The 13,937-nt window shown below is 38.5% G+C and overlaps 1 protein-coding gene across 2 annotated transcripts in view; it reads right to left on the reverse strand.

Annotated features, from left to right (window-relative positions):
• LOC100932537 (angiotensin-converting enzyme) overlaps positions 1-13,937 on the reverse strand; it is a 41,495-nt gene that overhangs the window by 15,748 nt on the left and 11,810 nt on the right. For both annotated transcript variants that reach the window (XM_023502502.2, XM_012548472.3), the window contains exons 12-22: positions 13,632-13,843; positions 12,771-12,907; positions 11,642-11,800; positions 11,360-11,447; positions 7,809-7,952; positions 7,400-7,591; positions 3,980-4,077; positions 3,484-3,656; positions 1,763-1,986; positions 1,179-1,323; positions 677-775 (exon numbers count right to left, since the gene is read on the reverse strand). In XM_023502502.2, the coding sequence (XP_023358270.1) occupies positions 677-775; positions 1,179-1,323; positions 1,763-1,986; positions 3,484-3,656; positions 3,980-4,077; positions 7,400-7,591; positions 7,809-7,952; positions 11,360-11,447; positions 11,642-11,800; positions 12,771-12,907; positions 13,632-13,843 (1,671 nt within the window). The remainder of the gene's footprint in view (positions 1-676; positions 776-1,178; positions 1,324-1,762; positions 1,987-3,483; positions 3,657-3,979; positions 4,078-7,399; positions 7,592-7,808; positions 7,953-11,359; positions 11,448-11,641; positions 11,801-12,770; positions 12,908-13,631; positions 13,844-13,937) is intronic.

Consider the following 13,937-nt stretch of genomic DNA (forward strand, 5'->3'; position numbering starts at 1 on the left):
GACTTAAAGTCAGAATCCAGCCTGATTAAAGCACCCCCATGGATTACTGTGCTGGTTATAGCCTCATAGCACTGGAAGCCTCAGCACGAGACCAGAGACCAGGGAAAAAAATAATAATCCAATCAATATTACCATCACCACTGCTATCTGTTGCTTCCTGGCTCCACAGTGATGTCTTAGACCAGATATCCTAAAGGAGTGGAATGGAGGACCCTACACACTTGGATTTTTATGTTTTGATAACTGTTTCACCATATCTGGCTTCCTTTGTAATCCTAACTATTTTAGTTTGTGTAATTTAAACATTCTGCTAAAGAGGTCCACAGACTTCATTTGTAGTTCTAAGACTGCCAAGAGGATTTGTGATCTCCCCAAAAGGTTAAAAACCCCTAGTATAGACCAAACTTGGTTTTTTTTTTTGGTGCTTGTTCTTCAATATGTTGTATTTTCCTAGTGGAATATAAGTTCCTTGAGTGCAGAAACTGTCAGTCTCATTTTTATATTTTAGCACTATCACAAAGCTACTGAGCTTTGTATAAATTTAACACATACTTGTTGATTTTTTTCATTGATTACTTATCTCTTTTTACACACAGTCATTTACATTATCTTATCCTCATTAACTCCTCTTAATTTTCTCCCTTCTTTTCCCAAGTGGCCCTGATCCTTTCTTTACCTGAGATAGGGCACATTTGCAGGTATGTGAAACTTGGCGCCTGGGTCAAAGTCTTCTTGTGTCCTAGGCACTGGTGGACAGAGACCCTGGTACTTTAGCCTGTGAAAAGGAAATAAGAGTTTTAGGAAATAAGCAGGGTAGGATTGGTTGTTATCCTGGTGTCTTTGGTAAATAAAATATGTGACTTTGAGAGAGTGTGTATGGTATTTTAGTCTGTGAAAAAGAAATAAGAGTTTTAGGAAATAAGCAGGGCTTTGGTAAATAAAGTATGTGACTTTAGGAGAGAGTGTGTATGTGCTTATGTGTATGGTGGAAGCTGACTGGCATAGAGGTACTTCTGTGCACCTAACATCTGGAATTGCTCTGGGTCCTTCATGAGCCTGACAGGGTTTCCCAGGTCCCAAACTCCAGGGGAATCTGATCCCAGGGTTCTCCTCAACCTTGACTTTCTCTCATACACCCCCTAAATCCTTAAGTCCAACAGAGCCTTGCCCATGCTGACCTGAGGCTCCACCACTCCTGGTTGTAATCTTTCTTGTTGATGCTCCCATCGAACACCCGCCAGCGCCATTGGTCAATAAGGTACCCAAAAGGAATGAAGGCAATCTTGTCCAGTGCGACACTCATCAGATAGTTGATCTCACTCTCTAGTAAAGAGGATACAAATAATCAGTTCAGGAATCCATCCCTTGTTCTGTTTCTGGTTTCTCCAATTTATTCTCAATGACCTTCCTCCCGGCAGAATTGAAACCAGAAATGTGTGCCCTATGGGCAAGGTTTAGAAATTATGTCACTGTTTCCTGAAGGCTTTGCGTTTCTGCTGTAATTCATTTGGCTTGACTTATATACTTTCAATTCCTACATTTGTGAAGAGTGGGATATTTTTAGTATTAAAAAATGTACATTTCCAAAGAGGACATTAAAAAGTATCTATCTCCCTTTACCCCTTGCTGCACAGGCAGCTTCTGAACTTGCTCAATCCTTGTCCCAATCCTGCTCCCTATAGTTACCTGATATTTGCTTCTACCCTTGGCTCCCACATATCTCCCAACCTTCTGCTTTTCATTCTACCTGTGACTAACTTACCATAGCCCTCGCCCTCATTATCCAGCAGACCAATACTGTGTAAGTGCTTGGGGGTGGAGACAGAGAGTGCCAGCACATCTCCGATAGCCTCATGGAAACCTGGGTTAGCACCCTCTCGGAAGGCTATAGGTTGGTCTTTGTATTGCATGAAATACTGCACATGGCCCATCTCATGGTGGATGACGATGAGATCCTCCATATTCACTGTTGTGCACTGTTTAATCCTGTGAGTAAAAGGAAAAGAATAAGGATGGGGAGAAAGGAGGATGAAAAATCTCAACAAAGTCAACTGATTGGACTGTACAAGGAAAGGATTTTCTCTTCTCTGCTGCTTTATCAGAAACAAGACATTATTAGAAAACATGGAAAGAAAATGAAAGGATAAGAGAATGAGAATTCTAGGATTGGAACCATTTAAAGAAGTTATCTAGTCCCCTAACTGCTCTCATTACATTTATTCTCTCTATAAACACTTTGGTATTAGATGAAACTCAATAATATGTCATCTCATTCTTCAATTGTTTAATAATTTTGTTATTTGTATGAGCTATGTCTCTCTAACATGACTGAATTCCCTAAAAGGATGAATAGCATTACATCCTTTGTTTCCCTTCACAGTGCTCAGGCTAGGTATTTTAAGAGACTTCTGAGGAACTGTGGTGAATTATCTGTTTCTATGTGATAATATTAAACTCATATAGAAATGGGTTAACTACACTGTGCATAAGGATCCCTTAACCATATGCATCTTGACTTAGAAAAGTATTAAAATAGTACATATTAATATTATCTATGTTCTATTACATTTTCATTTATTTTGTTAAATATTTCTCAATACTTTTTAATTTTGTTAAGGCCCAACTTGTAGGCTGATGCTTGACACATCTGCTTTAAGCTACCCAAGTCATAAGGTTGTCTTCCTCTGGGGACCAAGTTTAATTTTTCCTTGAATTTTGTTTTAATGTGACAAGCTCAAGGAAGGTAAATTTCTATCTGTCTTTTCTCCTGATTCCTTAAGGTTGCACAAAGAGTCTCATTCTATCCTTTTGCAAAATATTAAGTCACAGGCATCAAAAAAGTAAAATTAAAAACAAACAAGCAAGCTGTGGATTACTCAGGTTTGAATACTGGTTATAACAGGAAGGAAAAAAGGATTTATTAAGCACCTACTATATGACAAGTGCTTCATAAATATCTCATTTGATTCTCATCATAAACCTAGCAAATAGGTATCATTATAATACCCATTTTATAGTAAAGGACATGGAGGCAGATTATATGACAAATTAAGTGACTTGTCCAGGACCATGTAGAAGCATAAGGCTGCATCTGAACTCAAGTTTTCTTGATTCTAGGCTTAGTGCTCTAAACACTGTAATTACCTAGTTTCCAAAATTCTCCCTTTATCCCTAACATAGTTTTAAGGTACTTTCTTCTTTAAAAAGCTACTTCTTGTTGAAAACTATCTATGCATGTGTTTTGAAAATAAAAAAAAAAAACTTTACATTAAAAACCTCAAAAAAATAAAAGAAACATAAAAATTAATTAATTTAAAAAAAGCTATTCTTGGGACTTGACTGGGAAAGGGGATTGGTAAGAAGAAATGAGGGGTTTTCTCCTTATTCTTTATGGGGAGGAGGGTGGGAAAATCACTACTTTCTCTACGCTCTTTTCCCCTTCTCCAAAGGGATCTGAAAGGATACCACTCTTTTTTGCCCCACCTGAAGTCTTTGCCATTGTAGAAATCCCAGGCAGAAGCATGGCACACCACTTCTCGGCTATCATTTGGTTTCTCCAGCATTGATTTATTCCAGAACTCAGGGGGCAAGGGCAGCAGGCCAAGGGACTGGAAGAATTTATCTGCCTCTTCAAACATCCTCCGCACAGTCCAGCCCTGAAGGTAAGAGACCAAAGAATTATAGAATTAAAGCTGGAGAGCTGGAGGGTATTTCACTGGATATCAAAATCCAACTCCCTCCTAAATAAACTGAGTCCCAGAGAAGGACAGTCCAAGATCACCGCCTATATAGAAGAGTGGCCAAGGGACAAAATTTTGGGTTTAGGGTGGTGGAAAGAGTGAAGTATAGGGAAGGACCCTTCTGGATCCCAACTGGATTCCTCCCCTTCTCCTACTCCCTGAGGATCATGGAATCAAGAGTGGAGGAACATCATAAGCATAAAATTGGGAGATGAAAAAGCAGAGAGCAGTTCACTGACCTGTTCCTTCATAGCTGGAGTAGCATCCACCTGGCTGGCAGAAGGGAACGGTACCATCAATTTATAGATATTGGACCAGGTCTGAGCCCACATATTGCCTGGAGGAAGGTTCAGAGGAAAAGGAAAGAAAGAGGTTAAATACAAACACCTTTCACCACTTGAGAAGAGAAAACCATCCTGGAATAAGTTCATAAAAACTACTGGGAGCATTCCCTTTGTTCTTTGCAAAGTTATAGGAGTATAGATGTGGAATATTGAGTATTGTCAGACATAGTTGATATGTTGGGTTATTTTGTCCTTTTTATCTCTGTTATGGGGATGACTCGATAAAAGAAGGCTGTGGGGATACATTCAGGAATGAAGATGAAGTAAAAGCAAATGGTATTGATAATTGTAGAACCTTATAAATAACAGAATAAAACCAGTTAAAAAACTCAAATTCTAAAAAGAAAGAGAAAGGAGAATTAGACATGAATTTTAGAAATCCTATAAATAGCAAAAAAAAAAAAAAAGTAGAACCAATAAAAAACTCAAATTTGGGGGAGGGGAAGAAAGAAAGAAAACTGTTAGAATATATATATATATTATCATGTTTAACATATATTGGATTACTTTATATTTAGAGGAGGGCGTGGGGAGGAGGGGGGGGAATTGGAACACAAGGTTTTGCAAGGATTAATGTTGAAAAATTATCCATGCATGTGTTTTGAAAATAAAATAAAAAGCTTTAATAAAAAGAAAGAAAACTGTTAGAGATAAAGTCTCTATTTGGGGGTTTGTACTCTGTCTCTAACACTCATTAACTGTGTTCTTATTTCATAGGAATATTTACCTTATCCTATCCCTCATATTTTCATGAGGAAGGTACTTTATAAACCTTAAGTCACTACAAAAGAATATGTTAACAAAATATTAAGAATGATTAAATATTGATAATGATTATTAATACTAATAATACTAAGTGGGGTCTTGCTTTCTCTTCAGTCCTAGGCATAACATCCAAGATCTCTGAACCTTCTGACCATCCTGACTACAGCATTTACTTATGTTTTACTCTCTGAAATGACCTATGTTCATGTGACTTGTATCTCATGCCCACAACTAACAAGTAATTAACTGTGACTATGAGCTCATAGGGGTGGGACTTCTTCAGGAGAGATGGAGATGGTTCTGGAATTCAAATTAGAACAAAAGATTCTGAAAAGCATTGAGCAAGAGAGAGGAGATGGCTAACAGGAAAAAAAAAAAGTCAGATTAAACAAGGAAGAACACAGGTTTTATGGGAGTTACCTCTCCTTGCCTTATCTATTGTGCTTTAGGATTTACCAAACTGGTGAGAATTATCATCCCCATTTTAGAAATGAATAAATTGAGGCTCTACACGGTTAAATGTATTAGTCAAATTCAGAGTTATTAGCTATGATTCTGTCACTGTCCCATTTAAATAATGCTAGTAGTCATACAAGTCTTACAAGGACATATATATATCTTAACACATCTTAATCTATATAAAAAAATTCTAGTTTTGAAGTCTTAACATGAAATCCATAAACCTTTTTTCAAAGAATTGACAACTATTGCAATATAATTGATTTCCTTTGTAATATTATACATGTATTATTGGATTGCTTGCCATCTAAAGGAAGAGGTTGAGGGAAGGAGGGAAATCTGAAACAAGGCTATGCAAGGGTCAGTGTTAAAAAATTATCTGTGCATATGTTTTGAAAATCAAAAGCTTTAAAAATAATATATATATATACATACACACACATATGGACACATAAATATATACACAAATATATAATTTTATGCTTTTAAAAACATTTTTAGGTGGGGTTTATAGGCTTCATTAGACTGCCCAAAGGGTCCATGTTTTAGATCAAAAGAGCCTTATAGATCTGAAAGAATTATTTACATTGATCAAGGACTCAATCACATGGGAACTGTCTGCAAAGCTGATTTTTTTCTTATACTTAATATGTCAGTATGTTATTCATTTGTTTTAGTCATGTCTGACTCTTCATGACCTTATTTGGGATTTTCTTGGCAAAGATAGTGGAGTGGTTTGCCATTTCCTTTTGTAGCATTTTACATATGAGAAAATTGAGGCAAACAGGCTTACATGACTTGGCCAGGGTCACCCAATTAATAAGTATCTTAGACCAGCTTTAAACTCATGAAGATGAGTCTTCCTGATTCCAAGCCCAGTGCTCTATCCACTATCTATGCCACAAGAGTGGGAAAGACTTTTGGCTTTGAAGCTAGAAGATAGATTTGTTTCCTTCCTGTGACATGAACAAGTATCTTTAACTCTCTGAGACCCAGTTTTCTCTGATAATGCTGGCTAATCTCACAGGCCCATGTAAGTACCATGAGCTATTTTTATTGTGTCTTGTCTTTCCCCCTTCTCTACTTTGTACTTACAATTAACATATTTTGTATAAATTAATATAATTTGTATATAATTATTTTGTACTTATTTGTATTTATAATTAATATATTTTATATGTAATTAATCTAATTTGTGTATAATTACTTTGTACCTATTATTTATACTTATAATTAATATATTTGTATATAATTAAGATAATTTTACATAATATAATATAAATTAATATAATTTGTATATAATTATGTTGTACTTATTTCTATTTATAATTAACATATTTTGTATATGATTATTTTGTACTTATTATTTGTACTTATAATTAATATATTTTATATATAATTAAGAACATTTTTATATATGATTTGTATATAATTATTTTGTACCTATTATTTATACTTATAATTAATTATTTGTAGATAATTAAGATAATTTGTACATAATATATAAATTAATATAATTATTTTGTACTCATTTGTATTCATAATATATTTTGTATATAACTAATCTAATTTGTATATAATTATTTTGTACTTATAATTAATATATTTTATGTATAATATGATTTGCATGATTATTTTGTACCTATTATTTATACTTATAATTAAAATATTTGTATATCATTAAGATAATTTGTACATAATATAATTTATATGTAATTAATATAATTTGTACTCAAAAGGGGAGAGAATGAGTCAGGCCACTGATGATGCATTGACAATATAACCCATAGTCTTGAGCCTTCCAATTTTCCTAATTGTGAAAATGCTTGCTAGTCCAAAAAAAAGTCCATATTTCCTTCCTGCCACCTACACCCCTACATTCCCCCCCCCCCCCCCCCCCCCTCCCTCCCCCCCCCCCCCCATCTATTTTAATGCTTCCTGGTACCCTCCTCAGAGGCTCTGCATCTCTCTCTGGTTCCATTCTGCTTGTTCTTCAGCCCCATACCTCCCAAGTTCACATTCCCCAGGAAGCTTTCGCCCCCCCCCCCCCCCCCCACCAGCCCGTGACTTAGTCCTTCATCTCCCTCTCACCTAATAGATGAGCAGGAATGGGCCCCTGAAGGTTGATGTGGTTGGGTCCATAATGACGGAACAGAGCACGGCGGACGTAGGCATGGAGGTTCTGGTAGAGGGGCTGCAGTTCCAGGTAGATTTTCTCCAGATCCTGCTCCAGGGAAGGTTTTTCATACTGGGCTCTCCAGGAAGCTCCAGAATCAGCATAGCCTGGGTACAGGTGAGAAGGAGAAGCATCTCTTATTCCTTTCCCTGATCATGGAGCATCCACTTCCCAATGCATCTTAGTCCTGGAACTTGTCCCCAACTCTCTGTTCCTCCCCTCAAAATCAGAGCCTCAGAGGAAAACCAGCAAGGTCTGTGGGTTTCCAGGGCAGTCTGCAGACTGGGGTGACACACAGGACTAGGAGAACGGGGAAATACTCACCATTGAGCTGGGCAGCCTTGTTGCTAAGTTCCACATACTCCGAGAAGTGGGGAAGAATAGCCCGTCCTGCCTTATCCCTCCAACCCTTCCATGCCCATAGCAGGTTGTCATAGTCCTGGGATGAGGCCATCAACTCCGTCAAATCTGAGTGCATTTAATATAAATCAAATACAAGGTCCATAAGTATATGGATTTCCCTCCCCCCCCCAAATACCAGACCTTAGTGGGGTCACGTAGGAATGGATTGAGAAATAATATGGTACAATGCATTTTTGGCCCTGGCTCTTTCATTAATTCACTGCATTATTTCAGTCAGACATTTTGCCTACATGAGATTTTCCTCATCTGTAAAATGGGGATATCTGCCCAGGGTTACCTCCTAGCTTCAAATATGATAGATGGGAAGGTCGTTGGAAAAAACTAAAGTAACAACTGCAGATAAAATAGTACTGTCTGAGCTGAATGTAACTAAAAGTGGCAAAACCATACTGATAATCATTCATTAGAAATTTATACTGCATGATCTTAGCAAGGTTACCCTTCCCCCTCAAACTCTTCAGCAATCTTTTTATTCTATTCTTGTTGCTCCCTAATCACATCCTTCATATCAATGGTTCCAAACCTGAGGTGTTCCCACAGGACTTGGAAAGAGCTCACTCCTACCCTTACTTTTACCTCTCCAATTTAAGTCACTGAATTAGGCAATTAGGTCTTGCAATGGATAGAGTCCTGGGCCTGGAGCTACAAAGTCCTGAGTTCATGATCAGCCTCTAACATTAATTTATTAAGTGTGTCTCTTTCAGTAAAACAATAACCTGTAAAATGGGGTGATAATAATGGTCCCTTTCTCCTCGCTCTAATACTAACTAGCCCTTGACCTTAGTCCTTTATCTCCCTTTCACCTAACAGATGAGCAGGAATGGACCCTTGAAGATGTGGTTTTTATGACCATCTGCCTCAGCTTTTCATCTATAAAACTGACATAATACCACCTATGTGGTTAGGTAATATATAATGGGAAAAAGAATGTATTTGTACAAAAATATTTATAGCAGCTCTTTTTTGTGGTGGCAAAGAGTTAGAAAACTGAGGGGACACCCATCATCTGGGAAATGGGCTGAACAAGTTGTAAGATATTCTGCTATAAGAAGTGATTAACAGGATGGTTTCAGAACATTTGGAAAAACTTTTATGAACTAATGCAAAGCGAAGTGAGCAGAACTAGAATACCATACACTAATAGCCATCTTGCAAGGACGATTAATTGTGAAAGACTTAGCTACTTTATCAAGACAATTCCATGACTCATGAGGAATGTTGTCCACTTCCAGAGAAAGAGCTGATGAACTCTGAGTACAGATTAAAACATATTTTTAAATATATTTTTTTATTTTTGGTCAGCATTTCTTTTGGAACATGGCTCCTGTGAAAATATATTTTGCATTACTTCACAGGTATAATTGAAAACATAGTTTGCATTTTCAAAGAAAAGGGAAGAGGTGTAAGGAAGGGAGAGAATTTGGAACTCAAAGTTTTAATAAACGAACGTTAATATATTTAAAAATATATAACTGAAATATTTAATGAAATTTTTTTAATGTAAGAGAGTACTGGGTCTGAAATCAGGAAAACTTAAGTCCAAAACTACCCTCAGACATTTACTGGTTTTGTGACTCTGAATGAGTCATTTAATTTTTCCTGCCTCAGTTTCCCCAATTGTAAAATGGTGATTATAATAACATCTACCTCCCAGAGTGCCTGGTACATAGCAGATGCTTGATAAATACTCAAGTATTTATCCTTCTTTCCTACTTTTCTACTTTCCCACTTTCCTTCTTTCCTACTTATGTCACATACCTTCTAGGTTTGTGATAAAGTATTTTTGCAAACTTTAAGGGGCAGATGAGAGATGTGAGCTATTCTTGTTATACCAATAAGCTTTCCCCCATAAGGGACCAGTTTCCATCCTTTGATTTTCTTACTCTTCCTTCTGTGGACTTCCTCCAGGTTTTTCTACATCCTTTTGATAGCCCAGATAGGATAAAACACTTAAAACAGGGTAAGACTAATGGCAAATATGGCAGAGTCATGGTCATGATTCCTGGATGGTACCTTCTTTTTCACACATTCTATGTATATGTGCATGCCTTCTCCCATGCACTAATATACCCAGTCACATGCCTAGCTTCATCCAGGGGAGGGGAGAGAGAAGAAGAGGACTTTTTGTCTCCTGTGTTGTTTTTCTTCTCTCCCTCACCCCATTATTCCTATTATTTATTCTGATGGAGAAACTGGGCAGTTAAGGCCTTTTTGGACAAGGATCAAATAGGGAGGAATGTCTCCCTAATACTACCAATCTATGGAAAGTTCTTGGAAAAAGAGGGATTACTTGGGTTTGCAAAGAGAGATAAATGGGAAAGGCCTTTTGGGTTGATGGAATGCTAAGAAAAGAGTTAGACAGTATAGGGAGTAGAACCTGGAGTCAGGAAGTTCTGAGTTCAAATCTAGCCTCAGATTCTCGCTAGCTAGAGAAATCATTTAACTTCTGTCTGCTTTAGTTTTCTCATTCACAAAATAGGGGTAATAATAGAACCTTTCAAGGTTTGCTGATGATCAAATAAGATAATATAGTAATTATGGAAATATGTATAGAAGAATTACACATTTTTAACATATATTGGATTACTTGCCATCTAGGAGAGGGAGTGAAGGGAAGGGAGGTAAAAATTTGGAACACAAGGTTTTGCAAGGGTGAATTTTGAAAATTATCTATACATATGTTTTGAAAATAAAAAGCTTTAATAATTTTAAAAATGAGATAATAGTTGTGAAAGGACTTTAAAGCCATAAGGCATTATGTAAATACTAATTATCATTCTTATTAAGAGCCTAGAATTGCTGAGGACTGGTGTACTTCTGCTAGTTAAATGGAAGCATAAATAGAAGAAGAGTGAAGGAAAAAGAGTTATGAGGTACAGGAGAGTAGAAGACATGTGTGGAAGCAAGGGGGAAGAAAGAAGAGATGGGCTGAGTCAACTACAAAGAAGATGCACTCCCTGCACAAAAAGCCAGTGAAGTCTTAATAAGAAACCCAATGGCCTAGATTACCTGAATACTGGGGATGGAAATAAAAAAAATGTTTGGATCTAAGGAAAGCTAATGAATCAAGGCAAAGTAGACTCCCGGTACTGGTGATATAGGTAGGAAAAGGACCAGAGATGGATTTCTCAAGAAAGTGCTTTAGAGTTTACAAAACACTTTCCTCTTGACTACTCAGTACAAGTTTATACATGACTTAGGTTCAAGTAATTTGCCTAAGGTCACCAAGTTCACAAGTAAAAGAGTTGGCATTCCAACCCAAGTCCAGCAAACTTTCTACTATACAAAACTAGAGGAGAAGATAAAAAGTAATCTACAAACACACCAAATTTGAAGGCTTCATGAGTAGACTATGAGAAGGGGCTTTATGGCTATTTCCACTACAGCTAACCTTAAGTATTCTTCCTAACTTACCCCACCCGTTTCCTTAACAAAAACACATCCATACTCACCAGGCTCCAGGGGTACACAGGAACCACCTTGCCGGCACACTTTGGCTGTACTGTAAGCTGACTCCATGTTCAACAGGATCTTATTGTACTAGAAGTCAGGGAGAGGCAATGGTATTACCTAGGAAGTCCCATAGTACGGCCTCTTCCATTTTGGGGAGCTTTAACCTTTTTTTAGCTTTTATTTCCCTATGCAACTCTTCCTCCCTCCTAATCTGTTGTTCTCCATTGGAATTCTCCCAATTAATAGGGGCCAGGCTCCCTGATCCTCAGTCATAATCATACCTTATCCAACTCTGTTGGAGACAGGGCTGCCCGACCTAAATCTTGAAGCTTTCCTAGGAGTCGTGTCACTGATGATTTCTGGAAACTGCTGACGTCAAACTGGCGGGCACGGGTGCCATATTGTAGGGTGAAAGAAGATAATTCCAGGTTCTTTTCCAACTAGGAGGGCAGAAGCATAAGGGCTGGGCTATACCAGTGAGCCAATCCCAATCCACAAAAGGCAAAGAAATCTTAGATCCTACAATTCATTCCTATTTCTGGTCCCAACCTCTGGATTACAATAGAGCTTTCTTGGGAAGGCAGGGAATCGGGGAGAGCAAATCCCTAATTTTATCCATCTGCATTGGTTGTACTACTCTAGTTATATCTCTGAAAGCAGACCCTAGGGGAGGGAACTGTGTTCTTATACATAGACTCTCCAGTCTGTTCCTTTCAATACACAGGCCTCTCTCAAGATCTATATGTGGAACCTGAGGATGGAGACCTTAGGGTCAACACCTAAAGGAACATATTGGCCTTCATTTGCTCAAAGCTTATGGTAAGTAAAGAGGATGCTGGATGGGGAGTCTGGAGGCTTAAGTATGAATCTTGATTCTGCTGCTCACTCCTTTGTGACCTTGAAAGAACCTCTATGGAATTTAGTTTCCTTATTTAAATAAATGAGGTTTCTTCCAGCTCTAAATATGATTCATATGAATAAGGAATGCATCTCTGCATTCACCGACAAAGGGAACTCTCACATGAGGAAACTCCTTTGCCAATGTAGGTCATCACAATCTCTGCAACTTAGAATCTTAGAACATTGCTTAGAGCAGGGCTTCTTAAACTTTTCCACTCACGACTCCTTTTCATGTGATCAAGGTTATATAGATATATAAAACAGAATGAGGGTCCCAACTACTATGGCTCTCTCCCCCACCAGACCAAGCAGCTTCCCTTCCTGAATCTTAGGCATTAAGGGTAGGACCAAAGACAGAAAAGGGAGGCAGGTAGGGGGCATGGGAAAGAGGGCTCATGAGGGAAAGGATGAGGTTGGTTTTCTTGGACAAATTCATGACACGGGTTAGGAATAGAGAGGAGGCAGTCCCAGAGATGGGACAGTAGGAGAGGAGCTGGAGGGGGACTCTACCATAATCTTGCTATTTTCCTCCGTGATGTTTGTGTTGTAAGCCCAGCTGGCCTCTACGTATGCATTCATTATGCCTTGTCCCAACCGGTCATATTCCTCAAGGAACTTCTCAGCCTCTGCTTCATCAGTCAGCTTGTCTGTTGAAGGGAGGAGGGGGAAGACACAAACTGGCTCAAGGTAGCCCTTTTCCTTCTCCAACCCCCAGACTCTTCTCTCCCTATCTTCTCATCTCTCTTCCTTCCTCTTTTCTTATCCCATTTCTTCCTATTTCCTTTCCTCTTTGTCTTTGTAATCAACATGATTAACACAGGTGCCTGGTTTGCATAGCAAACAATAGATACTCATTTGATGGATTCATTGACTCCCCTTTCCCCCTACTTTTCCCCTCTCTGCATCTCTCCTCCCTTCCCTTGTTTCCAAGCCTGATCCTCCACCCAGGATCTGAGCTTTCCCCCAAATTTAGAAGTTATGAGATCTGCCCACAATAAAAGAATGGAAGTGTTTCCTGAAGCACCCAACCGATGATCAGCAGAACCAAGCAATTCAACATCCCAGCCAATCAGAACATAGCTCAGAGTTCATAGAGCCTAGGTGTTAAGAACTCAGAACCTATGGATCATCTTGGAATCTGAAAGGATTGTTGAGCTGATGAAGTAGCTCTAAGGTATAAGAAGCTGGTATGGTGTCTTCCAATTCCAGAGTCACTTCTGAAGGGCTCACAGAGTAAGTCTATGGGATGGAAGACCTCTCCCCATAGTCTTACTTTAGTGACAGGAATAATATAAGACTTTTGCTAGAAATGAAGTGAGCTCCAGCACCATCACTTCAGGGTCTAGCATTGTTTTCCCCTGCAGACATTACCAATGCCCTCTGGATAGCCATCTGGCACTGGAGGACGCCAGTCAAATTCAGGCCAGCCCAGGACCTCGCCATTATTCTGGTTCTGTTGTTGCAGCCAACTGATGAGAGGCTGGAAGTATTCAAGAAGTGGTCCTGCATCCAGAGTCTCTGTGCCTGTCAGCCCCTTAAGTATTTCCTGCCAGCTCCGAGAAGCACCTGCTTGCAGTACCTCCCTGCAATGGGTACAAGGGGTTCAGGAGAGAGTTCTAACAGTTTATCTGCCCTATCTCTCAAATTGTGTTTCTCTACATCACTTCTAGTTACTCT

The sequence above is a fragment of the Sarcophilus harrisii genome, chromosome 4 (assembly GCF_902635505.1).
Source record: "Sarcophilus harrisii chromosome 4, mSarHar1.11, whole genome shotgun sequence".
Taxonomy (NCBI): Eukaryota; Metazoa; Chordata; class Mammalia; order Dasyuromorphia; family Dasyuridae; genus Sarcophilus; species Sarcophilus harrisii.